General features: G+C 31.8%; 2 protein-coding genes across 2 annotated transcripts; one reads left to right on the top strand and one right to left on the bottom strand.

Moving 5' to 3' along the window:
* Positions 1-2,220: 2,220 nt before the first annotated feature.
* On the bottom strand, positions 2,221-5,996 carry LOC143082190 (actin, cytoplasmic-like). Its single transcript, XM_076257773.1, has 2 exons — positions 5,787-5,996; positions 2,221-4,546 (listed from the first exon to the last, which is right to left on the bottom strand). Exons 1-2 carry the CDS (start codon positions 5,910-5,912, stop codon positions 3,542-3,544), a joined length of 1,131 nt encoding a protein of 376 aa, XP_076113888.1. The 5' UTR covers positions 5,913-5,996; the 3' UTR covers positions 2,221-3,541.
* Positions 5,997-8,156: 2,160 nt separating this feature from the next.
* LOC143082187 (uncharacterized) lies at positions 8,157-10,797 on the top strand. The gene has a single exon (XM_076257769.1). It carries the CDS (start codon positions 8,339-8,341, stop codon positions 9,401-9,403), a length of 1,065 nt encoding a protein of 354 aa, XP_076113884.1. The 5' UTR covers positions 8,157-8,338; the 3' UTR covers positions 9,404-10,797.
* Positions 10,798-27,751: the final 16,954 nt, after the last annotated feature.

Here is a 27,751-nt window from a genome sequence, read left to right as displayed (position 1 = left end):
CTAACATTGATTAAATAACTGGTGAATGTGACAAGGAAGCAATACTATGGATTAACTTAATGATAGCGGACAAATATTTGTAGACTAACAGCATGCATTGGTCATTATGCTTATTCTTAAAACAGAACTACTGCTACTGTTATAAATTATAAAATCATATCACAGCTCGTTAGATCTTTTATAGATATGTGTTAAAGAATTGCGTATTTGATTAGGGATTCCACATTGTAAAATGCAACTCAAGATTGCCCCAATCCTATTGATCACTATATGAATGTGAAATACATATTTTAATATAAATTTTATATAAATTTCAATTATATAACTCAGGAAAAAATTTTATAAAGGAACATGTCTCTATCTTTTTTACGGGCCAGTCAGATGGCATAAAAATAGGCTATAAAAATACTTGGCTTATAATTGTTTGCTTTTTACGCAATGTTACTTTGGCGGAGAAATGTCTGAAAGGCAATCATACCACATCTTCTTACAATAAACATCCATATACTGTTCCCAAAACATGACGCTTAACAGTGAAGTCGTAGAAAATGTTGGATTTGATAGATATTGGAATATTTACATGCACTTCCAGATATTAGATGTGTTAGAATTTAAATGCATTTTTCGTCAAAGCTGTATATAATTTAAAAGTTAAATCACACACTTTCTAAATCTAATTGTTTAGCCATTTCCTTTAAATGAAATTTGTGTTTAAATGTCGTATCAAGTTATAAGAGAGAACGTCAAATTATTTTCGCTCTCTGGTTCTTTTTGTTGTTTCTATCAACGATCGCAGTTTTCTGATTTTGTTAAGTATATAATTGTGTTGCGATTTTTATAACTCTTGCATTATTAAAATAAATTCACCGAATGAAATGTATAAAATATGAGATATAAATTTGTAAATCGTTATCCTTCACATGCTATCGGTGGTAGTGATATATGTATGTGTGGCAGGATCTTAGACAAACTTAAAAGTCAATCCAAGAATTACATGTTTATTTCAAGAGGAAAAAACACATACCAAAGTGGAGTATCCAACTTTTGTTAGGACCCAAATGCATATTTTGACATTAAAGAAAATAAAATGGCCACCATCTCAACCAACCGTGACATGCTCTACGATTTTAGATCTGCAGATACACAAATCGTTGTCTGATCTTTATATTCACAAATAATTTCGTATTTCCGTATCTTAGAATCGAATACATCGTTTTCGCGGTCTTAGCTCTAAAGCAATCTGAACTGTAAATTGTCCACGGTGTTTCCGAGTGTAACACTTTGAATACATTTGTTTAGCATTGTTCGTGATGCATGCAAACAGGTGACGCAACCAGTCCTTCTCCATTTAGATTTCATGTGATTCAGTTTTTAGTGAGTTACCTCGATTTGTCTCTTCCTTTTCACTTCTAAATTTAACATCGATAATTACTATCGCCTAACATCAGTGATGTTATTGAGTATTGAAAGGCGTGATGTGTTATCAACACCAGATTGGAATATTTCCTGGTGGAGAGTCTGTCCCAGAGGATTCTACCAGTCCGATTGCCTAACAGCATGAAAATAAGTAGAATATTACTTTTGAACACCGGTATACTTCTGCTGCCTTTATTTGACCGCAAATGCTACTAAATGAATGGGAATTTACTAATAACCTAATCATCGCTAAATAGATAACAAAATATTTGTTTCTACTTTTTTTATCTGAAAAACTTAAAGTGGATATCCGAATCAATCGCATGGTAGCAGCTTTTATCAAGACTGCAGGATATTTCTTAATTGATTCAATATCAAAGCAAAAAGTACTATCTACTCATAGTTCATTATATAAAAAAATACAACATACAGCTTGCAACAGGCAGTGTGCTATTTACTTTTCATTCAATTTTAGATACAGAGGCAAAAGATAATTCAAACTCATTAGTCGATTACAAACTTACAACATGGCAAAAGACAAAACACTGTATACAAAACACAGTGCAAGAATAAACCTTAGTAAAACAAGTGATGACATGGGTTGATACAGACGGATAAGAAGGCCTTGCTCCACTTGTTGCACCCGTAGAAAATACCACGATTAAAATAGTTAAATACACTGCATTTTGGACTTTCATTATACAAGATCGTTATTAAATGACAATTGATTGGTCTTGCAATCAAATCTGATCAGAAATCATATGTTAGAGACGAGTCCAAGTTAAGGAGAATAAAATAACCATATTTTTGTCCATCTGATGAGTTAAGCCTTTTTCAACTGATTTTTATAGTTCGTTCTTATGTTGTACTGTTATACCACTGTCCCAGGTTAGGGGGAGGGTTGGGATCCCGCTAACATATTTAACCCCGCCACATTATTTATGTATGTGCCTGTCCCAAGTCAGGAGCCTGTAATTCAGTGGTTGTCGTTTGTTTATGTGTTACATATTTGTTTTTCGTTCATTTTTTTACATAAATAAGGCCGTTAGTTTTCTCGTTTGAATTGTTTTACATTGTCTAATCGGGGCCTCTTATAGCTGACTATGCGGTATGGGCTTTGCTCATTGTTGAAGGCCGTAAGGTGACCTATAGTTGTTAAATTCTGTGTCATTTTGGTCTTTTGTGGATAGTTGTCTCATTGGCAATCATACCACATCTTCTTTTTTATATCACTGGATATGTAGATTGACGTCAAGTGAAGAAAAGGCAAAGTGGACCAACAGTCAACGAACTACCAACATTAAAATCTCCAATAAAAAGGATTATATGCGCCATAACAGGACGCTAGTCATATATTATTTGGTATGAGACATCCGTTGTTTTGTCAATCGACAAAGCCAATAACGAGAAGGGACGATTTGTATACAATAGGAAATATCATTACGTTTGACATGACATAACTATTTGAACTGAGGTACGGAAAAAGTATTGAGAAATGCAAATTCAAATCATTCATTTTATTCTAAAAGAAACTGTATGGTTCGAACCGTTTTTGTTCGAGCGTAACTGATGAGTCTTACGTAGACGAAATGGACGTGTGACACGCAAAATTATACGCCTTGTATCTCATATGAGTTTTTTTAAATCCAAACAACAATCCTTATATTAAAACATATATTAAATGTATATTAACGATTTTATTGTGTTTAGGATACTTTATTGAAATAGTAATCAACAAGAATGTGTCCTCAGTACACGAATGCCCCACTCGCACCATCATTTTCCATGTTCAGTAGACCGTGAAATTGGGGTAAAAACTCTAATTTGGCATTAAAATTAGAAAGATCATATCATAGGGGACATGTGTACTAAGTTTGAAGTCGATTGGACTTAAACTTCATCAAAAACTACCTTGACCAAAAACTTTAACCTGAAGCGGGACAGACGGACGGACAAACGAACGGACAGACGGACGGACGGCAGCACAGACCAGAAAACATAATGCCCCTCTACTATCGTAGGTGGGGCATAAAAATTGAAATTTGAGAATGATGCAAAAGAATTAGATCAAGGCAAGTCTGTATTATAACAGTTAATAGTAGTTCGGAGCAAGATATTTTTTAATCTAAAAGCATTTTCTGTGGACGATGGATGGACCGGATTCGTCGTATTCTTGTTTGCTGATCCACATCTGTTGGAAGGTTGAGAGTGAAGCTAAGATAGAACCACCAATCCATACGGAATATTTCCTTTCTGGTGGAGCAATAATTTTGATTTTCATTGTTGGTGGAGCAAGTGCTGTTATTTCTTTTTGCATACGGTCAGCTATTCCGGGAAACATTGTTGAACCCCCAGATAGGACAGTATTGGCATACAAGTCTTTACGAATATCAACATCACATTTCATGATGCTGTTGTATGTTGTTTCATGCAAACCTTGTGATTCCATGCCCAAGAAGGATGGTTGTAACATTGCCTCTGGACATCTGAATCTTTCATTGCCGATTGTGATAACCTGTCCGTCGGGTAATTCGTAGCTTTTCTCTAAAGATGACGATGTAGAGGCTGTGGACATTTCTTGTTCAAAGTCTAATGCCATATAGCACAATTTTTCTTTTATGTCTCTAACGATTTCTCTTTCGGCTGTGGTTGTAAATGAATATCCACGTTCAGTTAGAATTTTCATCAGATAGTCTGTTAGGTCACGTCCAGCAAGATCCAACCTCATAATAGCGTGGGGAAGGGCATAACCTTCATAGATGGGTACTGTATGGGATACACCATCACCAGAGTCCATCACAATACCAGTTGTACGACCAGAAGCATATAAAGACAAAACGGCCTGAATAGCAACGTACATAGCTGGGGAGTTAAAGGTTTCGAACATAATCTGGGTCATCTTTTCTCTGTTGGCTTTAGGGTTGAGGGGAGCCTCTGTCAGTAAAACTGGATGTTCTTCTGGGGCAACACGAAGTTCATTATAGAAAGTGTGATGCCATATTTTCTCCATATCGTCCCAGTTTGTGACAATCCCATGTTCAATAGGGTATTTCAGAGTAAGGATTCCTCTTTTGCTTTGGGCCTCATCCCCAACATAGCTGTCTTTTTGTCCCATACCAACCATTACACCCTGAAAACCACAAAACGGCCATGTGAATATAATTTGTATATTAATCAAACAAATGTTATCCGCCTATTTACCCCTTAAATATAATTTCAAACATTGATCTACTAGTATAAAAAAATATATATCAGAAGGACATACAAATTCCAACTTTCTGTTCATTTTGTAACGGTGAGACTGTAAATAGTACGTTAATTTTGGGTAGTTTTTCGACATGCATATTAATATACACCGAATGGTGTGCTTTCAAAAGCGAAATGGTCGATCTTGAAGACTTGGAGTGCTTTCAAGGTGCGTCGTACAATTTGATACGATTGTAATATTAACTTATAAAGTACTAATGTACATACGTAGGCGTGACTTAAGTCACTGAGGTGTAAATCATCACCAATTAATGGTTCCGGCAAAGTGTACCGGCAACCTGTACGGTACAAAACACTTTTTCTTCAATAGTCTTGTCACTTTGTGACGATGATGAGAAGCAGAATTTGAAATATATGGGTTTGAATGAATTTAAAACAAAAACACAACATAATTTTGCATTTCATTGTATAACAAGGCAATTTGTATGAATAAAAATAGACAAGGTTTACTCAAAACACCTGATTACCATCCGAATCTTTATAAATAGTTATCAAAGGTACCAGGATTATGATTTAATACGCCAGACGCGCGTTTCGTCTATATCAGACTCATCAGTGACGCTCAGGTCAAAATAGTTATTAGTCCAAACAAGTACAAAGTTGAAGAGTATTGAGATCCCAAAATTAGTTCTAAAATTACACATCATTTTTCATAAAGTTGAAGCTATCTGAGGCCCTGTTTAAACAATTTTGGCAACAAAGTTTAGGTTCATCTGACAAAAGATTAAGGATACTTTTTAAACACTTAAGTGTCTTTTTCAGTTGATTCAATTAGTTTGTGTGAAAGATTTTAACTGATTTAGTCATTAAAAACCCTCGGATTCAAGCTTAAATATGAAAAATCTATCAAATATGCAAAAAAATAAAAATGTCACTTTTCAGATGGTTTTGTAAAACTGCTATATTTTGGGGCCCAAAAAAGGGGTCTTACTTTGTGTATCAAAGTTCCAAAATGATTCCCTCAGCTTTTACTGATGACCTCTGGGTTTTTTTTTTCAAATTGACCAAACCAGGAAGTTGTCTAAGTAAAGGAGATTTTTTTTGGATTGGACTAAATAGCGATACGTTGTATAGTTTGTTAAAAACTTTAATTATTAACAAACCTGATGTCTGGGTCTTCCAACAATTGATGGAAATACAGCTCTTGGAGCATCATCTCCAGCAAATCCAGCCTTACACATTCCTGATCCATTGTCAATTACCAAAGCGGCTACGTCTTCATCGTCCATTTTAGATTTATGTTTTACCTTGTAACAACCTTTCTATTACTGTCACAACAATTGACTGGGAAGACTTTAAAATTCACATTAGTTTTATTAACCGGTCTTCCTCTTCTTTGTACCTTTTAACGAAAGCGATATGTTACCATATATGGCGATAAGATATGAATGTTATTAGCAGATATATAAAGCAAAAGCTTTTAGTTTATACGCTGGTTTAAACGTCATGCTCTTTGAAGCATATATTTATCTATTTTAAAAATATGCATAATAATCTTACACTTAGGTATTATATCTTTATTTGTTGTAAAATCAGAAATAAGTTTTTCTTCTGCAAACTTTAGAAATATGATTATGGTGCTTTTTGTAAACATTTGTATATTGAAGGTGCACGCATTGTTACATATTAATATGAGACAATGTTTTGATTGCTGTACAAAGAAGTGATATACCATGTATAGTTTACGGATATATGGTGACACAAATCAACCAAGCATTTTTTCCTTTTAAAATCCGGTTCGTTTCGATCAATTCTCTCTAAATTCTTTATATTCTTTTATAGATTATCGTTGGTTATCTCAACGAGATTGATTGTCATTAATCTTCGAGTTGAGATGACCAATGATAATCTGTTTATCGCTATTTTATCTATGACAAGGTTGTCAATTCCATGTCAATTTCATTAGCAACGCCACGTGGCTCCTATGTTTCTAGCAATAATTTTCCATCTCAACCGAGTAGCATAATATGAAAAATTATCACAAAATTGGATCAAAGGAAAAATGCACAAAATAGCGATAATGCTTGTTATTGCTTTATTTACGTTAAAGAAAAACACAGTTGGACTTTGTTTAAGTGTGCAAATTTAACGTTTCGTTTTCCCTAGATATCATATCAGAGAGAACATATCGTGTTTCTTGTGATAAAATTATAACATCAGATATCTGATCAAAAACAATTAGAAAAGAAAAGACGTATTAGCTATAAGTAAATAGTTTCAGTTAATTATCAAGTCTTTGGTTTTAACTCAACCGCCAGTGAAGCTACAACCTTATTTACTGGAGATGAGCCTCGACAAATTGCAACGTTGTAATTTGAAAATAATGGGTATAATACATAAGGAAAATATACATGAAATACGATGTTTAAATATAGATGTAAGATTATATTTACTGAGAAAAGAACATAGTAAACATATATTTTAAAGGTTTAAACAAAAGAACGTATAATTTCCGTATCACATTTTGAAATCTTTTTAATACTAAAATTTAATGATCTAATAATTAAATTGATTTATTGCATTAAAATTACATTAAGTTGTTTATTGTGTTTTAAATGTACGTCAGTCCATTATTTACGTTTTGCCATTTAAATAATTACAACCATATATTTAAACATACGAAAGACTATGCTTTGAAGCGCCTCGTGGACTTTAATCATATAAAAACACGTGCTCCCGCTAAATTTTCATTCCACGAGTATTTATCAACAAGATTGCACAAGGATATAAGAACCAGAGCGTTAATAAGATAAGTTGATTTAGTTTATTCATTATACTTTAAATACGTTTCCTTTTATGCATTTAAATTCGATTTGATAATTTAGTTTACATTTAAAGAGCAAACTTTTAACCTGTAACGATAAGTAAAACAGGTAACTTTAAATTTAACACGTGTTTGCATATGGGGTCGTTATTTTGTTTCCCTTTACGTCCACTATTAAATACATGAATTGTTTTATGTCAATTCTATATTACATTTATATGTATGCTTATTTATTACCGTTTCATTTCATTGACTTCTGGGTTTTGCATTAGATTCACAGTTCTTAAACATGGTATTTTTATCGGTAATATTTTGTTTCTATTATACCATTGTAGCATTGAATATTCTCATTTAATTAGCTATGAAATGCATTTGTAGGCTTGCTTACGATTATACGCTTAGTTAATTTAATTCGCGTACCTTAACTACCTGTATTGATTTAAATTGACACTTACATTATACCGGTTATTCAAGTTACGGAACGCCCGATTATTACAAATGTAACGGCATTTATTTAATTATAAAATCAACTGCTGTTCAGTTTGCTCGATGTTATTGTACATACAAGTACATGTATATAGTCGTCTTTAAATTTGATATTATAAATTAACTAGCTTACCTGTTATCAAGTTATGGAACGCCCAATTATTACAAATATATTGCATTTACAACTGCTGTCCTAATTACTACTGGTTATTATACACTTTTAGCTGTCTTAAGATGCGTATTTATATACACATTTATATTTGTATATATATTTCAAGTACGGAACAGTTGTTAAATTAACGATTTTATCTATAGGCAGCCGAAGCAACAATGTAATCTGTTTTATAAATTAGAACTTCTTTATATATTTATAAACATTATACTGATATTGATTTCATTTATAAAATGCCTAGGAGAAGGAATGAATATCGTCAGAGATTACGGCCCAGGGTTAACGACGTTCAACAACCTGCTCCTCTGGAAGAACCTGCACCTGAAGAGGAACCCGTCCCTGAAGTTGTACAAGTGGTCAACAGAGGTAGACATGGCAATAGAAGGCGTGCTGCGCCAGAGCATCAGCAACCAGATCAACCTGTTGAGAATATTAATCAGCCTCCACCACAGAAACAGCTGAAAACTACGGCAGTTCAGGCTGGACCGGGTAATACTTTAATTAATACTGGTCCCTTGTTAATGCCATGTGCTAATGAGGTTGATATAATTGTATCTCAACAAATCAAAGAAAAAATTTGGAATTTTGAATTTGTTGATTTTGGTAATCTACTAAAACAAAATAGTCAATATTATAGCAATGTGGATCAGAAACAAAGTGTTACTGTTGAAAATGGAATGCTTGTCATTTCCAATAAACCTTCAAAGGTCAATACTATAAATAACATTGAGTTATGGACTGAAGCTTTTGCAAATTTTTCTAAAATACTTCTTCAAAAGCATGCTAGCTTAGCACAAGACTTGTTTACGTACATGTCAATCATAAGAGATGCTATATCAGATACTCCTTTTGACAGAGTTTACCAGTATGATAGACAATTTAGATTACGTCTATCACTAAATCACTCCAAGTCTTGGTCTGAGATTGACGGCTTTCTTTGGTTGAAATTCATTGCAAAGGGATCGCAAGGCACACCTAATCCTGTAGTCTATCAGGCTAACTTACAAAAACCTTGTTATGATTTTAACTTTAAAGGATTTTGTCAGAAATCTCCGTGTTTTTATAGACATAACTGTATGAAATGTTCATTACAACATCCAGCCTTATCATGTGTTAGATTTGACAGGTTACAAGGTAACCAAGGTTTTGGATCATTGAGGCCACCAATGTTTAACCAAAATAGACCTCAAATGTCTAACCAGTTTCGACAAAACAGGCCTTCTTTTGTTCAACAAAATAGATATAGGCCACCATTTAACACAAGGTATTCAGTACCTAGATTTAATCAAATGAATTGAAATTAACCTTTCTTTCAGATTTGTCAAAGGATAGATATGATATTTGGAAGATGGGATATTCACCTATTAATATTAAACCATTAGTTATTTTTAAGAGATTATCCTAATCAACAGGACAAACAAATTGTGTTTAATGGATTTAAATTTGGATTTAGTTTGAATTATCATGGACCAAGAATTCCATTTGAATCAAAAAATTTAAAATCTGTTTTGTCAAATCCTATTGGAGCTAGACTTAAGATTGAATCTGAAATATCATTAGGAAGAATAGCAGGTCCTTTTTGTAAACGACCAATATCTAATCTTAGATGTTCTCCTATTGGATTAGTTCCTAAAAAAACTGGGGGACTTCGTCTAATTACACATTTATCATATCCGCCTTTGAGCAGTGTTAACGATTTCATTGATGAAAAGTTTACCTCGGTTAAATATTCCTCATTTGATAATACTGTAAATATGGTTAAGAAACTTGGAATAGGTGCTTAATTAGCAAAAATGGACATTGAGTCAGCCTTTAGATTACTTCCGGTTTATCCAGGAGATTTTGACTTACTTGGTTTTAAAATTGAAGATGAATACTACATAGACAAGGCAATGGCAATGGGCTGTTCAATTTCATGTGCTATTTTTGAAAAGTTTTCAACCTTTTTGCATTGGGTTTTAAAAAGCAAGTCTGGTTCAAAAAATATAGACCACTATTTGGATGATTTTTTATTTGGTGGCAAATCAGATTCTGATGAATGTGAACAACTGATGTTTCAGTATGATCAAATTTGCAAAAGTTTAGGAGTCCCACTTGCAAATGAAAAAACTGAAGGTCCAACTACACTGATTGAATATCTGGGTCTTACAATTGATACGGTTAATATGGTTGTTAAAATTCCACATGAAAAGGTTGAAGAACTTTTAAACAGAATTATTAAGTTGTTAGCAATGAAAAAAGTAACGTTAAAAGAATTGCAGTCAATATGTGGTTCATTAGCTTTCTGCACAAAGGCTCTACCTGCTGGAAGAGCGTTTAGTTGTCGTTTGTATTCAACCATGGGCAAAGTTTCAAAACCGTTTCACTTTATTAGGGTGACATCAGGCATGAAAAATGATTTATTAATGTGGAAATTATTTTTGGAACAGTTTAATGGGAATTCGTATATAAATGATATAGGTTGGATATCAAATTTTGATCTTGAACTATACACAGATAGTGCTGGTGGATTAGGTAAAGGGTGTGCAGCTTATCTTAATGGTAAATGGACTTTTCCCGAGTGGCCTAACGAATGGAATAGTTCAGAAATATTTAAAGATATTACATACCTTGAAATCATTCCAATAGCACTTGCAATATTTTTGTGGTTTGATCAATTTTACAAGAAAAACATACTTTTTCACATTGATAATCTGGCAGAGTGAATATTTTAAACAAAAAGTCAAGCAAATCTGAACGAGTTATGTCCATTTTGAGATTAATTGTTTACTGTTCACTTATTGGTAATTTTCAGTTTAAAGCTGTTCACATTTTGTCAAAGGACAATGCAATTGCTGATGCATTATCTCGTGCAAATTTTCAGAAAGTTCGACGTCTAGCACCACTAGCCAACGATCATCCACATTCAATTCCAGAGTGGAGTTCTGGAACCTTTTAAAGACGAAGTGAATAAACTTTTACAGCACTCTGTTTCTTCAAATACAACGAATGTATATGCAAATGCTATCTGTTCATTTAATAAATTTCGGACCAGTTTCCAAATAGAGAAAAGTTGGCCACCGCCTGTTGATCACATAATAAACTACGTTGCATATCTTTCAAAAAATGGTTATTCCTACACCACTGCAAAAACATATCTATCAGGAATTAATCATAAGTTGAAAATTAATAATTGGAATGATTATAGCAAATCATTCATTTTGGAAAAAATGTTAAAAGGTAAAAGGTATGCAGCGTTTGGGTAAAAGAGTTGATTCAAGAAAACCTATTACTGTTGATGTATTGAAACGGATTATATTAATTCTTCATCATGCTTGTAAGTCAAATTATGAGACAAAACTATTTAGGGCAGCATTTGCTTTAGCCTTTTTTGGATTTATAAGAATTGGAGAAATCACATATGTTAACAAAAATGCTGATAATCATGTTTTAAATATATCTGATACTAAATTTAATGATATTGATTCTGAAGTTTTTGTTACAATAACGTCTTCAAAGACAGATCAAATTGGTTGTTCAACAACTTTAATATTGTCTTCAAATGTTAATGATAACGAACTGTGTGTTGTCAAAATGTTAAAAGATTACTTACAGTTACGTCCAGATTCTCAAGGTCAACTTTTTTGTCATCTTAATCATAATAAATTGACTCGTTTTCAGTTTTTAGCTGTTTTAAGGTCTGCTTTAAATTTTATTAGTTTGAATCCTCAGGATTTTAATACGCATTCATTCCGGATAGGGGCTGCAACAACTGCAGCCTTGGAAGGCAAAACTGACGAAGAAATACAAACCCTGGGGAGATGGAATTCTAATTCTTTTAAATCATATATAAGGCTAAGTCGTTTGGTAAATTAAATAATTTTAATTGTTTTCAGGGAATTTTGTGGTTTGGATTATTGGATCCTCCTTGGTTCCCAAAGCCTCATCACATAGTCAAATAAGACCTTTGGGAAATGATTTGGGGTTGCATAAGTTAGGCTACAAGTTGATGTGGGCAGGAATGTCCGGTATGTCAGTATATAACGTTGTACCAATAGTAGAGAATTTGATACATTGTTGCGGTTTACCAGATGCTGTTTTGCTTCACTGTGGTGGCAATGATATTGGACTTGTTAACTGTGGAAAACTTTTGTTTGACATTAAATTTATGTTAGATACAGTTGTACGTATGGTGAATGGTGGTAAAATTATGTTTTCAAGCATTTTACCACGGTTGAAATGGAGATATTCCAAAGATGTTAAAGCAATGGATGCAACCAGGAAACGCATAAATAGGGGGTTAAATCTCACTTAAATGAAACTGGGGGTTACACTATAACTCATTCTGATTTTGAAGACAAACACCAATCTTTATTTAGTGATGATGGTGTCCATTAGTCGTTTATTGGCAATGATATCTTTTTGAATTCATTTCAAACTGCTATAGAACAATTTTATTATGTACCAAATAATTCTGTTTATCCGATGCATGAATGATGTTGTTTGTTTATTTTGTTGTATGTTGAAAAGAATAACAACTAGTTGATTAATTTCATTAAATTTATGCTGCTTTAATTGTCATGGCGGATTAGTATTTGATTGAGAGTTCACTAAAATGCCAATTTTGGCAGTGATTTATTCAAATATCGTTCATTAAGCTGTTATGGATCTGCCCAGCAGCTAGAAATTATTATGCATTTACTGTTGGTTTCCCTTCAGTGACCAATTGTCATCAAGTTTTAACTTGTTGGCCAGTTTGTTGATGTTGGTTGTTTGTTGGTTTATATTGTTGAATATTGTTGAATAAATGCCATGACAAGTAATCAGCCAAATTTCAAATTTCAATTGTTTGTTTGTTGTTTATATTTTTCTTGCGAAAGAATGAAACAAAACAATTATGCAGTTGTATATTCATTGCGCACATTGAATATGCAATAATAAAATTTAATGATCTAATAATTAAATTGATTTATTGCATTAAAATTACATTAAGTTGTTTATTGTGTTTTAAATGTACGTCAGTCCATTATTTACGTTTTGCCATTTAAATAATTACAACCATATATTTAAACATACGAAAGACTATGCTTTGAAGCGCCTCGTGGACTTTGGTCATATAAAAACACGTGCTCCCGCTAAATTTTCATTCCACGAGTATTTATCAACAAGATTGCACAACCCACCCTCCCTCCCTTTAGTAAACAAAATTGCTGCTGTTTTTAGTTTATTTTTCAGATAACATGGTGAACAGGTCCAAATGTGTTGAATGTTCCTATTAGATTGTCATGTATCATCAAAAGTGTCAGACGTTTCAATATTCATCGGAAGATCCAATGAAACCTAAATATTCCAGGAATTTGCAGGAATAAAAAAAAAGTGTCTATCGTCATGGCATTCCGTTCAATATGGAAAGTGCGTTGGATGTCATCATCAACATGATTCAACTGGCAGTGATTTATTCAAATATCGTTCATTAAGCTGTTATGGATCTGCCCAGCAGCTAGAAATTATTATGCATTTACTGTTGGTTTCCCTTCAGTGACCAATTGTCATCAAGTTTTAACTTGTTGGCCAGTTTGTTGATGTTGGTTGTTTGTTGGTTTATATTGTTGAATATTGTTGAATAAATGCCATGACAAGTAATCAGCCAAATTTCAAATTTCAATTGTTTGTTTGTTGTTTATATTTTTCTTGCGAAAGAATGAAACAAAACAATTATGCAGTTGTATATTCATTGCGCACATTGAATATGCAATAAATCAATGTTATTTTTCTTCTTAATCTATATGTCGTGTACAAGTTTCGATTTTGTACAGGTTATAACTGTACAATAAAATAATATTGTACATGTTATAACTTGTATAATGCAAAAATGCAAGTTATAACATGTACAAAAGTACCTCGTACATGTTATAACCTGTACAAAATATTGCTTAAAAATGGTTTTAACTTGTACAAAATCGAAAAATAAGGATATGTTTCTATTATTGCAACATATGATATTAACCTCAATGATATTTTTATAACTGTTTTATTATTCCTTCATGTAACTTTGTTAGTGTGTTTTGTCCTTTTTTAATACAGTTAATATCCAGGGGTCGAGATTACGAAGTATTCTTAAGACCGGTCATAAGATATATCTTAGGACATGTCTTATGATCCTCTAATGACTATATCTATGGACATATCTTTATTTGATGAATTATAATTGTGAGTGTCCACTTTAAAGGCATAGTAAAATACTTTCATTCTAGTTGAAACTAAAAGACATAAGAGGATAGCCAGGATAGATGTGTCTACAAAGACAATTGGGAATGGAAATGGGGTATGTGTTTAAAAGACAACAACCCACCCATGGAGCACACAACATCCAAAGGCCACAAATAAATGCTCTCAAAGTAGAGGATATATATTTAAAACATCAAAATGACATTCGCCTCATGCAATAATCTTATAGTTTAAAAATAAAATGAGTTATAAATTTACATAAGTCATGCTGAAGGCCAAAAATGTTGAAGAGTAGATCCAAAGATATTGACAATGAAGCGTGATCCAATGAAAACTATTTAAGCTCTCTCTTGCTTTTACAGAGTAAGCATATAAGACATTGATTTAGTCTTTTCATGCTATAAAACAAGAGGGAGGAGTATTACCAAACATTATTAGGCATCGTTCTTTAAATTTTTGGAAGAATTTAGTTACTAGTATCTATTGTAATTGTCATTGATGGAATGCAAGGTTTTAGTAAATAGTGTCACACTTATTTAAGCCATGATGGACTGCATAAAACATACAATTAACCATAAACGTCAAAATCATTCAATCGCGTAGTGGAATTTACTATTTGTGGACTCTTATAAATTCTGTATATAACTTTTCGACTATTTTCAATCTCGGTCTATTTCTGAAATTTATTCTTACATACTTTTGATTTTTTAACCCTATATGCTAACATTGCCTATTTAAATTTTAAAAATGAGTGTATTCACACTGAACGACAAATTTATGTGACGTATAAAATTTTCTGACGTCAGACACTCAATTCAATGAATGTGTTTGTAGGTAGATGTTGTTTTCTGTTAAATTGTTCCTTTTAAAATTGTTATACGATGATGCCTGATAGTGGAATTAACTATTTGTGGATTCTTATAAATTCTATATACATCTTTTGGACTATTTTCAATCTCGGTCTATTTCTGATATTTATTCTTACATACTTTTGATTTATTAACCCTACAAGCTAACATTGCCTATGTAAATTTTAAAATTGTTTGCATGCACATTGAACGACAAATTAATGTGACGTATAAAAAAAATTCTGACGTCAGACACACAAATCAATGAATGTGTTTGTTGATAGATGTTTTTGTGTTCTGTTAAATTGTCCCTTTTAAAATTGTTATACGATGATGACTGATGTACCCATATTTTGACTATTTTATTTATTGTGTCTGTTTAGTTTACGCATCAATGTAAATGTAACGGAATTTGACGAGACTGTCATCAAAGTGAGAGGGTTCACGCTACAAAACCAGGTTTAATCAACCATTTTCGACATTTGAAAATGCCTGTACTAAGTCAGGAATATGACAGTTCTTGTGCATTCGTTTTTGATGCGTTTTGTTATTTGATTTTGCCATGTGATTGTGGACTTTCCGAATTGATTTTCCTCTAAGTTCAGTATTTTTGTAATCTTACTTTTTACATGAAAACACATTTTGCCAACATAAGTTATGGAGCATATATTTCTGAAACTTTGTGAGCATTGTCCTCTACAAAAAAAAGACACGTTCTGGCCTATTTATTGTTGTTCTTTATGCATTGGTGAATTTAAATGTATATTTTACTTCATTAAGATTTATCTTAAATTTTGAACAAGTTAAAACCATTTTGAAGCAATATTTTTTACAGGTATGAGGTACTTTTGTACATGTTATAACTTGTATTTTTGCATTATACAAGTTATAACATGTACAATATTGTTGTACGTTATAACCTGTACAAAATCGCAACTTGTACACGACATATAAACATCAAGATTCTTTAACAAGATACATCTGTTTGTATGAAAAAGAGGATCTCGCATGTGGCAGTCAGTATATATAAATGACAAACGTTAACCTAGAGATATGTGATACTAAGTATATCATTACTTGTAAAAAAACTCAAACTTATCCATATTTGATCACATATAGTAACCAGAAAAATAGCAATACTAGAAATGTGTCACCACAAAATTCAAAACAGATGTTAGATATGATGGTCGATTTACCATTACTTTATTTGTTGAAGGCTATGGAAATACACATTATTATTATAAATTAAAAGTAAAACTTCACACACACATGACTTCGAATGTATAATTGTTTTCAAATAATTCCTCTCGATAAAATTGATGATTTAGAGTCGTATCTTAGTTGTTGTTATGTTGGTGAAACTATGTCCTGGTAGTACAAATATACTCTAAAAATAATAATGTTTTTGAACGTTGTTTTTCCCCTGTATAAGTCAGTATGTTAATATACCAAAGAAAAATGTGATGAAGTTAAGATATTCAAATTATAATCCGCTCTATAGAGTTTTAATTGTTGGTTTGCTTTTGCGTCAATCGGTGTTTTAATTGTGCCAAAACAATCTTTCATTGACGCCACAAACCCATTTCGTTTGTGTCAAAAATAAAACATTTCCTTTTACACTAGTATAACATTAAATAAGTTCTTCCGTTATTTGAATAAATGCACCGTATCATTGCAAATGTATAATATATTAGAAACTATCCATGATATAGACATGAGTAATGTAACATGCTCACACAGTGTTTTAATGTAGAACAAAATCAGTAGATTTGGCTAATTAAGTCCTGATAATTGAATAAAGTAACATCTATTTAAGTAGAAAATTGATTTAACGTTAATTATGCTCCAAATACAAATTGCTTGCTAGACTCTCTTAAATTTGTAATAAAAGTAAGATAACTCTGATTATTTTTCCCAATATTTTGTCATTTTGGGGAGATAATCTAATTCGATTTTTATAAATAATCTTTGTTCAAACGCTTTTTGTACTTGGAAGTTACTGTGTTATGTTTGTGCGTATGTGTATCTTGTGTGTGTTGGTGTTGGGGAAAGTCTTCGTACCAGAACAAACCTTGCATGGAAACAGATCGGACTTCAATGAAAGTTCTACCACTTAAATAAGTAACTACTTATATATGCTTATACCAACTGTAAGAATTTTTCAAGATATACTATTTATATTAATCAGATAAGCTGTCACTCAATCCAGTAGGCGGTACTATAAAAAAGATGCACGTGTAAAGATAATTTATTAATACATAAAATGTTTATCTTTTTCTTTTTTAGTTTTTGGATTTCTTATCTTATAACATGACAATCGTGAAACATTCAGTAGTATTGCTTTCCGACTTATTTGAACAAACTTTTCAAAATTATTAGATTTATGTGTCAGGGGTTGGGCTTAAAGTGTAAGCGTTTAGCTAAGAATAATTTGCGTCCACTTTCAAGGTTGTGACGTCAATAATAGTGTCCACTTTGGAGGGTATCCTTAGGTATGCCGCTCGATGTCAAGTCCAACTCTGACGTCCGCCCAAATATAGCGTTAGTGTATGCGCGCAGGTCCAAATATAGCGCTGGCGTCCTCGTCCGAGGTTTGGGGGTCACACAACACATACAATACTACTAACGCCACATGCACGGTGTTACCTATGTTTTACACAGGATGGCGGTTTTAAAGCGAGGAAAACGCAATTAAGTTAAGTAAATGTATCCAATGTTCTATTTTGAGAAATGTTTGCACAATATAACGTATTGTATTGAAGGAACCGAACCATAATCTATGTCCAGCAAGCAAAAACAGCTGTTTCCAGTGATCCGTTTAATTTTCTCAAACCCCTATCCATTGTTTGCCGTGTTGCAGATGTTGAGACTTCATAGAGACATTTACACACATTTTACAAGTCTATGGTCCATAAGGTATCACCCCCTGGTGTCAGCTGCCTTTAGGAAACCATAATACTTTCCTATTTGCTGTTGACACAGGATGAGTCATAGACATTAACTTCTATTTTCTTTTTGACTAGTTATTTTATGTTTAATTTATCCAGTGTACTATACATGGATATCTATTTTTCGTTTTTCTTTTTTGGGCTGCTTGTTTGTTATCTATATCGACCACACTTGCGTAACAAAAAAAAATGCATTAGTATCTTTAAAAAAAAATCATAGATTCTTTATCTACATATTCTTTAAGAACTTAAATAGATCTCATTAACCTTTTTTATCTCATTGGTTGTATGGTATTATGAAAATGATTGATGTTGTAATGTTTATGTACTAAATGGGTCCCATAATTGGAAATAAAATATCTTCTTCTTCTTCTTCTTCTTCTTCTTCTATCCAAGTTTTTGGATTAAAAATTACTTTTGGCGATGTGTTGCCGTAATATTTATATCGTAGAATTTAACCAATTGCCAGCTTTTTGTCAAAATTTTATGTGTTTAAAGTTAGTTTTATCGAAATGTAATGCGTCTCTCGGGGCGTCATATTTTCGTCTCCCGGGTGTCAACATTGCGTCTCTCGGAATGTCATACTTTGCGTCTCTCGGATGTCATATTTTGCGTTTCAAGTGGGTGAGGAATTTATCAAAACAATGATGGATTTGCCTATTATTCGTTCTTCATCGTCTATATCTATTACAGTTTGTGCACACATACTCTTTTATGATAACGTATGGAAAACTTTAAGACATTTCATTTGGCATACAGTATAGTGTAACGGGGTATTTTCTAGGCAAATACAACATAAACGATGATATAGGGTTCTTTTCCTTTTATAACACAATATTTAGACACTACAACATATAATAACAAATAATAAATATTCACATGACAAGACAGTACATGTAACATATGGGCAAAGGGGAATAACTACAATTCATACTTATTCCTTCAATATCTTTATACTCAAATAAGTCCGTTAAGCACACAGGCACTTGTCTCAGAAAACAATTTCCTATATACCTTATTATAACACAAGGTACTTAACTTGCATTTTAGAAAAATGTCAGGTGGTGACGAAGTTCCGTTATATGTCGCTTTATAGGCTGTCAACCCCGCTAAAACTTGTTATATCGTAAATCTAAATTGATTTATCTTTCAATGGTGTATAACATGCCTACATTTGTTGTCGGAATCATCCGTAGCAATCCTATCAAAGTATGTCAATCGTAATAATTTTGCAAACCGCTGAAGAATTGGCAATACACGTCCGCAGTAAATGATTTATTATAAAAATTGTTTTAAAAAAAACCTGTTAGTTTTCGTATGAATAGAACTTATCATACAGTTAGTAAAATTGTATAATATATCGTGAAAAAAATCTAACAAGTGTTGTTTGTGGTATGTCTAATAAGTTACAAATATTCCCATGACGGCAATGTCTTGCAGACTCTCTCTTGACTTTACGTATGTTGATGTAGGTTCTTGTATTTAACAAATCAGGGAGACTTAAAAATATTAAAATATCATTAGGAAACCAGACTTTAGAATGTGTACAGAACTACACATACTTAGGTATAAATTTTTCATCATCCGGGAGTTTCCAAATAGCAAAGAAAGAACTTTATAACAAAGGAATGAAAGCATATTTCAAATTAAGGAAGAGACCTTTTCAGTGGAAAGCCCAAAACCTAGTACTTTATTACACATCTATAACCATACAATCCGACCAATCTTGTTGTATGGATCTGAAATTTGGGGTTATATACCACATAAGAAACAAATACATTTGGATAACTTTATATCAAAAGAAACTGATTATCTTGTACTAGAGAAAATTCATACTAAGCTTTGTAAATTTTCACTTGGAGTTGATATAAAAACATCAAATATGGCATGTAAAGGAGAACTAGGTTCACTCCCTACACTGTATTATGTAATAATGAATATGGTTAAATATTGGATCCATCTTATGAAAGATATTGAACCTTCAAATATTATTCTAAGGGAAGCCATAAATCTATCTCATTCTATGGACAAACATAACCAGGAATCTTGGATAGGAAGCATTAAACATATATTTAAATTTCTAGACTTAGATATCTATTTGTTAACCAGTCAAACTTTAAACAAAACCATATTCTAAAAAAAGTAAAAACATCTTTAACTATTAAATTTAAAGAAAGCTGGTTAGCTAGTTTAGAAAGCAATTCTGGGAAGTGTACTAATTTACAATCTAGCAATAAATTAAGAACTTACAGAAAATTTAAAAATATTTTTATGTTTGAACCATATTTAAAAATGAATTCAAAAAAAGACAGGCAAATAATCACAACATTTAGAACTAGCTGTCATGATCTTGAAATCGAAAGAGGGAGGTATATTGGAATTAAAGCTGAAGACAAAAAGTGTAAGCTATGTAAGAACGCAGTTGAAGACGAACTACATTTTCTTTTAAAATGTCCTGTTCTAAAAGATACTCGATCTCAACATCTATCTAATTTAAATTCTAAATTCAAACATTTTTCAAGATTATCTGATGAAATGAAATTTGTTTGGATTCTTTCATCTGAAGATTTGTTTGTTACTTCAAACTTATCTAATTTATTGCACTCCCTTTTTGAAGAACGAAAGAAAATTATAGAAAATATTGTTGTTTGAAAAAATATAGAAGAAAAAAATATATATAAATAAAATTGATCAGCAGTTGTCTCCCATAGACCTAGAACTATAAAGAATTATGTAATTTTTCCAGGTCACAGTGGCACCCATAACAACTATGTTTTGTCAATAACTTGGTTTATATCAGGTTAATTAGTGTAAATGTGTATTCATGTAGTTTTTTGTTTAAATGTACTTTAATCATTCTAATCATTTTCTGTGCTTTATTTTGTTATTCATTTGATTGTATAGCTCAAATTTTGGGCACCATGATTGGTTGATAAAAATTATCTTATCTTATCTTATCTATGAATTGAAACAAGATCAGATAACTCCGAGAATCATTTAGACTTTCCCATAGAATTGACCAATCGGAAACCGAGATATACAAGGAGATGTGACGCGTTTATTGCCAAATCTTCAGCGGTTTGCAAAATTATTACGATTGACATACTTTGGTAGGATTGCTACGGATGATTCCGACAACAAATGTAGGCATGTTATACAACATTGTAAAGATAAATCAATTTAGATTTACGATATAACAAGTTTTAGTGGGGTTGACAGCCTATAAAGCGGCATATAACGGAACTTCGTCACCACCTGACATTTTTCTAAAATGCAAGTTAGGTACCTTGTGTTATATTAAGGTATATATAGGAAATTTTTTTCTGATACAAGTGCCTGTGGTTAAGCACACAAATATAACTCTTTAGTTAACTTTCCAATACAACATAATTCATATGTATCTCATAATGATAAAAATTATATATACTTCTCAAATCACTTAATGAGTTGTCCATTTTATAAATAGATTTGTATACAAAGTATACAAATTCTGACCAACATAAATATATCACATAAACTACACTTCACATAAACAGACAATTACGTAAATAAAACATAGACAACACAGACATTACAAATAGACAACGTAGAACACAATGCTTACCATGTATATGGTACATAGGTCGATGTAATATCTGGAGGCATCACAGTGCTGTATATACAAAATCTAAGCACTACTCATATGACAATTTGACAAGGTATTAATCCATATCCTAAATAAATAAAATTATAACATTCATAAGTCCAGTGACAGGACTATTTCACCAATTAAATAAAATACACAACTACATCTAAAATATGTAGTTTCAGAATTCTGTATTATTCAAATACCAAAGTTATCTGTCTTTTACTTTTATTGTAACTTTATAATATTTAAAGTACTAGAATGTTTTATATTAAAATATTTAATATGACTCTGTGTTTTTATAAAATGATTTAATCTTTTACTCTTTCATACTCCATATATTCCTCCATTCAATACATACAATCAATTATTTCACAAACTATTAAAATGACATACTATTAGTTTGTTAATTAGAAATAAGGTTAATCAACTGACCTGAATACAAGAATATTGAAAATCCAAGAAGTATAATATAAATATCATGAATGTCAGAGTTGAATATATCAAGCAGGTAATTTTCACTGCATTCCAATATGTTTGCAGTCAAAATCTACCAAAAACAATGAAAACCTGTAGTAAGGCCTATGGCCTGAAGATTGACCAATCAAAAAGTTAGAATTTTCCCTCCAAAATGATATGAAAGAAAAGAGGTTCACCAAAGGGAAAAGAGAATAATACTAGAACAATAGTGCTAGAAATAGAAACAATGAGTAACTAAACTATCAAACACTGCAATAAAATTAATAATCAACAATATAATATTTTAATATATCAATCAAATATGACTCTGCCACAAAAGTTTTTAAGTAACGTGCATTTGTTTTGTGAGAAATAGAGAAAAAGCCTCTAAGTATTTTGTTATATACCCCAATATGTTTTGTATTCCTTATCAGTTAACGTTACTATCATGGTCCCTCTAAGTATTTTGTTATATACCCCAATATGTTTTGTATTCCTTATCAGTTAACGTTACTATCATCAGTTAACGTTACTATCATGGTCCCTCTAAGTATTTTGTTATACACCCCAATATGTTTTGTATTCCTTATCAGTTAACGTTACTATCATGGTCCCTCTAAGTATTTTGTTATATACCCCAATATGTTTTGTATTCCTTATCAGTTAACGTTACTATCATGGTCATGAAGAAGTCACATGTATGTCTAAATGGACCAAAACATAACCCTGAACGCTTTGTCTTCGCTTCAAAACCGCCACCCCTTGTCAAAGATAGCCATGTGGTGTTCTACACAGTGACCTTGTTAATAACTACTGAGATGACTAATAGTCCAGCATTTATTTGAAATAATATAGTCGTTCTAAGTATATGATTACCGAGTAGGCCGTTATATTTACTGTGACGTATTGACTAAGTTTGGAATGACATGGCGCATGGATATAGCACGAGAAATTTATCATTGATTCTTTTTTGTGCGTAAACGACGACTTACAATAAAGTTTACTTATTTACTTTCTTATTGCAGTATCCGTTCCCGTTAACAATTAAGAGTTCATGGGATCCCCAAATTGTTTTGACTTTGGTAAAATATTCAAAATGGATCTTTAAAAATAGGTAAATGTGATATAGCTGCCAATGATAAAGCTTTCCACCAGAGACCAAATGCCATTTAACTTAACAACTAAATGTCTCCGTACGGACTTCAACAATGAGCGAAAATCCATACCGCATGGTCAGTTATAAAATGCTGCGAAATGTCAAATGTAAAACAATTCAAACGATAAAACTAAATGACTGATTTGTGTAAAAAAAAACAATGAAAGAAATATACATATGGTAAAAAGCTAAAAACGACAACCACTGAATTGCAGGCTCCTGACTTTGGGTAGGCACATGGCGAATTTGGCAGGGTTAAATAAGTCTGTTGGCGCCCAACCCTCCCCTTCTTTTGGCCATCGTCGTCACAGTATAACATATGACCAAACTATACTAAACCAGGTGCTCCGCAGGGCGCAGCTTTATACGACCACAGAGGTCGAACCCTGAACAGTTGGGCAAGTATGGACAAAACATTCAAGCGTGATACAGCTCTGGATTGTGATCAAATTTTTGACATTATATGGGTTTTTTTACACAAAACAAATGTCAAGATTTTACAAATCAATTAACGATTTCTTCTTCAAACTTATTTAAATCTAAAATTAAATAGTTGACACAGCATAGGTTTCTGACACAGAATGAATGTGGTCTAATATGAACTTAAATTTTTTTTTTTTTTTTTTTTTTTGCCTTTGAGCAATTCACTATGCTGTTGAATATTAATCCTCTCAAAAAAATGTTTGAAGAAATTTTGTTTTTATTTATGAAATCTGAAATGAGAAAACTGTAACCCCCCCATTTTTTTTCACATCCCCCTTTCCCTTTTTCCAAAACTGATATCAATTCAAATTTCTAATGGAGTTTGCAACAATAACTACTATTAAATACATCATAAAATATTAAAATGTAAAATAAAGTGATTGGTTGCAATTAGATATTTCTTGCTATTGCGCAATACTGTGCAATTTGAAAATATTTGCTATTGCACAATACTGTGCAATTGAAGATTTCTTGCTATTGCTGAATACTGTGCAATTGAAAATGTCTTGCTATTGCACAATACTTAATATAATAATTTTGGATCCTGATTTGAACCAACTTGAAAACTGGGTCCATAATCAAAAATCTAAGTACATGTTTAGATTCAGCATATCAAAAAAACCCAAGAATTCATTTTTTGTTAAAATCAAACTTAGTTTAATTTTGGACCCTTTGGACTTTAATGTAGACCAATTTGAAAACTGAACCACAAATTAAGAATCTACATACACAGTTAGATTTGGCATATCAAAGAACCCCAATTTTTCAATTTTTGATGAAATCAAACAAAGTTTAATTTTGGACCCCGATTTGGACCAACTTGAAAACTGGACCAATAATCAAAAATCTAGGAACAGTTTTATATTCAGCATATCAAAGAACCCAAAGGATTCAATTTTTGTTAAAATCAAACTAAGTTTAATTTTGGACCCTTTGGACCTTAATGTAGACCGATTTGAAAACGGGACCAAAACTTAAGAATCTATATACACAGTAAGATTCGGCATATCAAAGAACCCCAATTATTCAATTTTTGATGAAATCAAACAAAGTTCAATTTTGGACCCTTTGGGCCCTTTATTCCTAAACTGTTGGGACCAAAACTCCCAAAACCAAACCCAACCTTTCTTTTATGGTCATAAACCTTGTGTTTAAATTTCATAGATTTCTATTTACTTATACTAAAGTTATGGTGCGAAAACCAAGAATAATGCTTATTTGGGCCCCTTTTTGGCCCCTTATTCCTAAACTGTTAAAACAAAACATCCCAAAATCAATCCAAACCTTCCTTTTGTGGTCATAAACCTTGTGTTAAAATTTCATAGATTTCTATTCACTTTTACTAAAGTTAGAGTGCGAAAACTAAATGTATTCGGACGACGACGACGACGACGACAACGACGCAGACGACGACGCCAACATCATACCAATATACGACCAAAAAATTTTCAATTTTTGCGGTCGTATCAAAATCAGTTGAAAGGGGCTTGACTCATCTATACAAGCAGAAAAACAAGTATAAAAACAAAGACTACTGTTATCAAATCACTTAAAGACAAGGTCAAGTGAGAATTACAACTTTATCAGGTCGTTTGTTTTATCATTAAGTATCTGTTCCGACAGAATTTCCTTAACATTACGTCATAATGTAATTTTTAAAGTATATACGTATTTCTGATTAGACATTAAATGCAGAAAATATGGCACATGATGCAGGTATTAGTAAAATATATCAGTGTTCGTATTGATTGTTCCGACATATTCAAGGTAATGTAAATAACACTGATGATATTGGATATTTGTTAGAATATTAACAAGTAAGGTTGAGTTGTCTACTTCTACTATCATTTTGCGGCCACCATCAATAAACTGAATATTTATTTAACCGACGGTAATAGATGATAAGTCACACTCCCATACATAATTTGATTAAAGGAAAATACATAAGTCAGTCTGAATAATCAATAAACCAAAGAAGTTTTCATTCATAAGAAAAATCAAAACTATTTATGTCGAGGCAGTAAAAAAAACATCGTTTGTAGCTGCAATTATGAATTTTAAGGACTACTTTATTAAGAAAAAAAGACATAGATTCATGGGAAACTATTGGAGTTTAGATAGCTAGCTAAATAACCAGCTTTAACCCAAGATTTTCCGGGAAATGCCCGTAACAAGTCAGGAATATGACAATCAGTTTCTCATTTGCTAACAAATGAAGCAATAGGCATAGCCTAAAAACTTTAATAAAGCAATAAGCATAGCCTAAAAACTTTAATAAAGCAATAAGCATAGTCTAAATACTTTAATAATGCAATAAGCATAGCCTAAATACTTAAATAAAGCAATAAGCATAGTCTAAAAACTTTTATAATGCAATAAGCATAGCCTAGATATTCTTTAAAGCAATAATCATAGCCTAAATACTTAAATAAAGCAATAAGCATAGCCTAGATATTCTTTAAAGCAATAATCATAGCCTAAATACTTTAATAAAGCAATAAGCATAGCCTAGATATTCTTTAAAGCAATAATCATAGCCTAAATACTTTAATAATGCAATAAGCATAGCCTAAATACTTAAATAAAGCAATAAGCATAGTCTAAAAACTTTTATAATGCAATAAGCATAGCCTAGATATTCTTTAAAGCAATAATCATAGCCTAAATACTTAAATAAAGCAATAAGCATAGCCTAGATATTCTTTAAAGCAATAATCATAGCCTAAATACTTTAATAAAGCAATAAGCATAGCCTATATATTCTTTAAAGCAATAATCATAGCCTAAATACTTCAATAAAGCAATAAGCATAGCCTAAATACTTTAATAAAGCAATAAGCATAGCCGAGATATTCTTTAAAACAATAATCATAGCCTAAATACTTTAATAAAGCAATAAGCATAGCCTAGATATTCTTTAAAGCAATAATCATAGCCTAAATACTTTAACAAAGCAATGAGCATAGCCTAGATATTCTTTAAAGCAATAATCATAGCCTAAATACTTTAATAAAGCAATAAGCATAGCCTAGATATTCTTTAAAGCAATAATCATAGTCTAAAAACTTTAATAATGCAATAAGCAGTCTTAAAACTTAAATAAAGCAATAAGCATAGCCTAGATATTCTTTAAAGCAATATGCATAGCCTAAATACTTTAATAAAGCAATAATATAAAAAAACGAAGATGTGGTATGATTGCCAATGAGACAACTATCCACAAAAAAACAAAATTACAGACATTAACAACTATAGGTCACCGTACGGCCTTCAACAATGAGCAAAGCCCATACCGCATAGTCAGCTATAACAGGCCCGATAAGACAATGTAAAACAATTTATAGTCTGAATACTTTAATAATGCAATAAGCATAGCCTAAATACTTAAATAAAGCAATAAGCATATAGTCTAAAAACTTTAATAAAACAATAAGCATAGTCTAGATATTCTTTAAAGCAATATGCATAGCCTAAATACTTTAATAAAGCAATAATATAAAAAAAGAAGATGTGGTATGATTGCCAATGAGACAACTATCCACAAAAAAAACAAAATTACAGACATTAACAACTATAGGTCACCGTACGGCCTTCAACAATGAGCAAAGTCCATACCTCATAGTCAGCTATAACAGGCCCGATAAGACAATGTAAAACAATTTATAGTCTGAATACTTTAATAATGCAATATGCATAGCCTCAATACTTAAATAAACAATAAACATAGTTGAAATACTTAAATAAAGCAATAAGCATAACTAAATACTAAAATAAAGCAATTGGCATAGCCTAAAACTTAAATAATAAATTTTTTCTTAGTTGCATAATTTTTTTATATATATATATTCAAATAAAAAGTATGAGCCTATAGATATATCCCTATCAAAATGCTTCTTTGTTCAAACAAATGGACAGCAATT

This window comes from Mytilus galloprovincialis, chromosome 7, assembly GCF_965363235.1.
Source record: "Mytilus galloprovincialis chromosome 7, xbMytGall1.hap1.1, whole genome shotgun sequence".
NCBI classification, from domain to species: domain Eukaryota; kingdom Metazoa; phylum Mollusca; class Bivalvia; order Mytilida; family Mytilidae; genus Mytilus; species Mytilus galloprovincialis.
Note: the sequence above shows the minus strand (reverse complement) of the source record. Positions and strands in the feature narration are given on the sequence as shown.

Coding starts and splice junctions, on each gene's coding strand:
- LOC143082187 (XM_076257769.1), top strand. CDS start 8,339: ATGCCTAGGAGAAGGAATGAATATCGTCAGAGATTACGGCCCAGGGTT.
- LOC143082190 (XM_076257773.1), bottom strand. CDS start 5,912: ATGGACGATGAAGACGTAGCCGCTTTGGTAATTGACAATGGATCAGGA. Junction 4,547..5,786: donor TTGGAAGACCCAGACATCAG/GTTTGTTAATAA, acceptor TGTGGTTTTCAG/GGTGTAATGGTTGGTATGGG.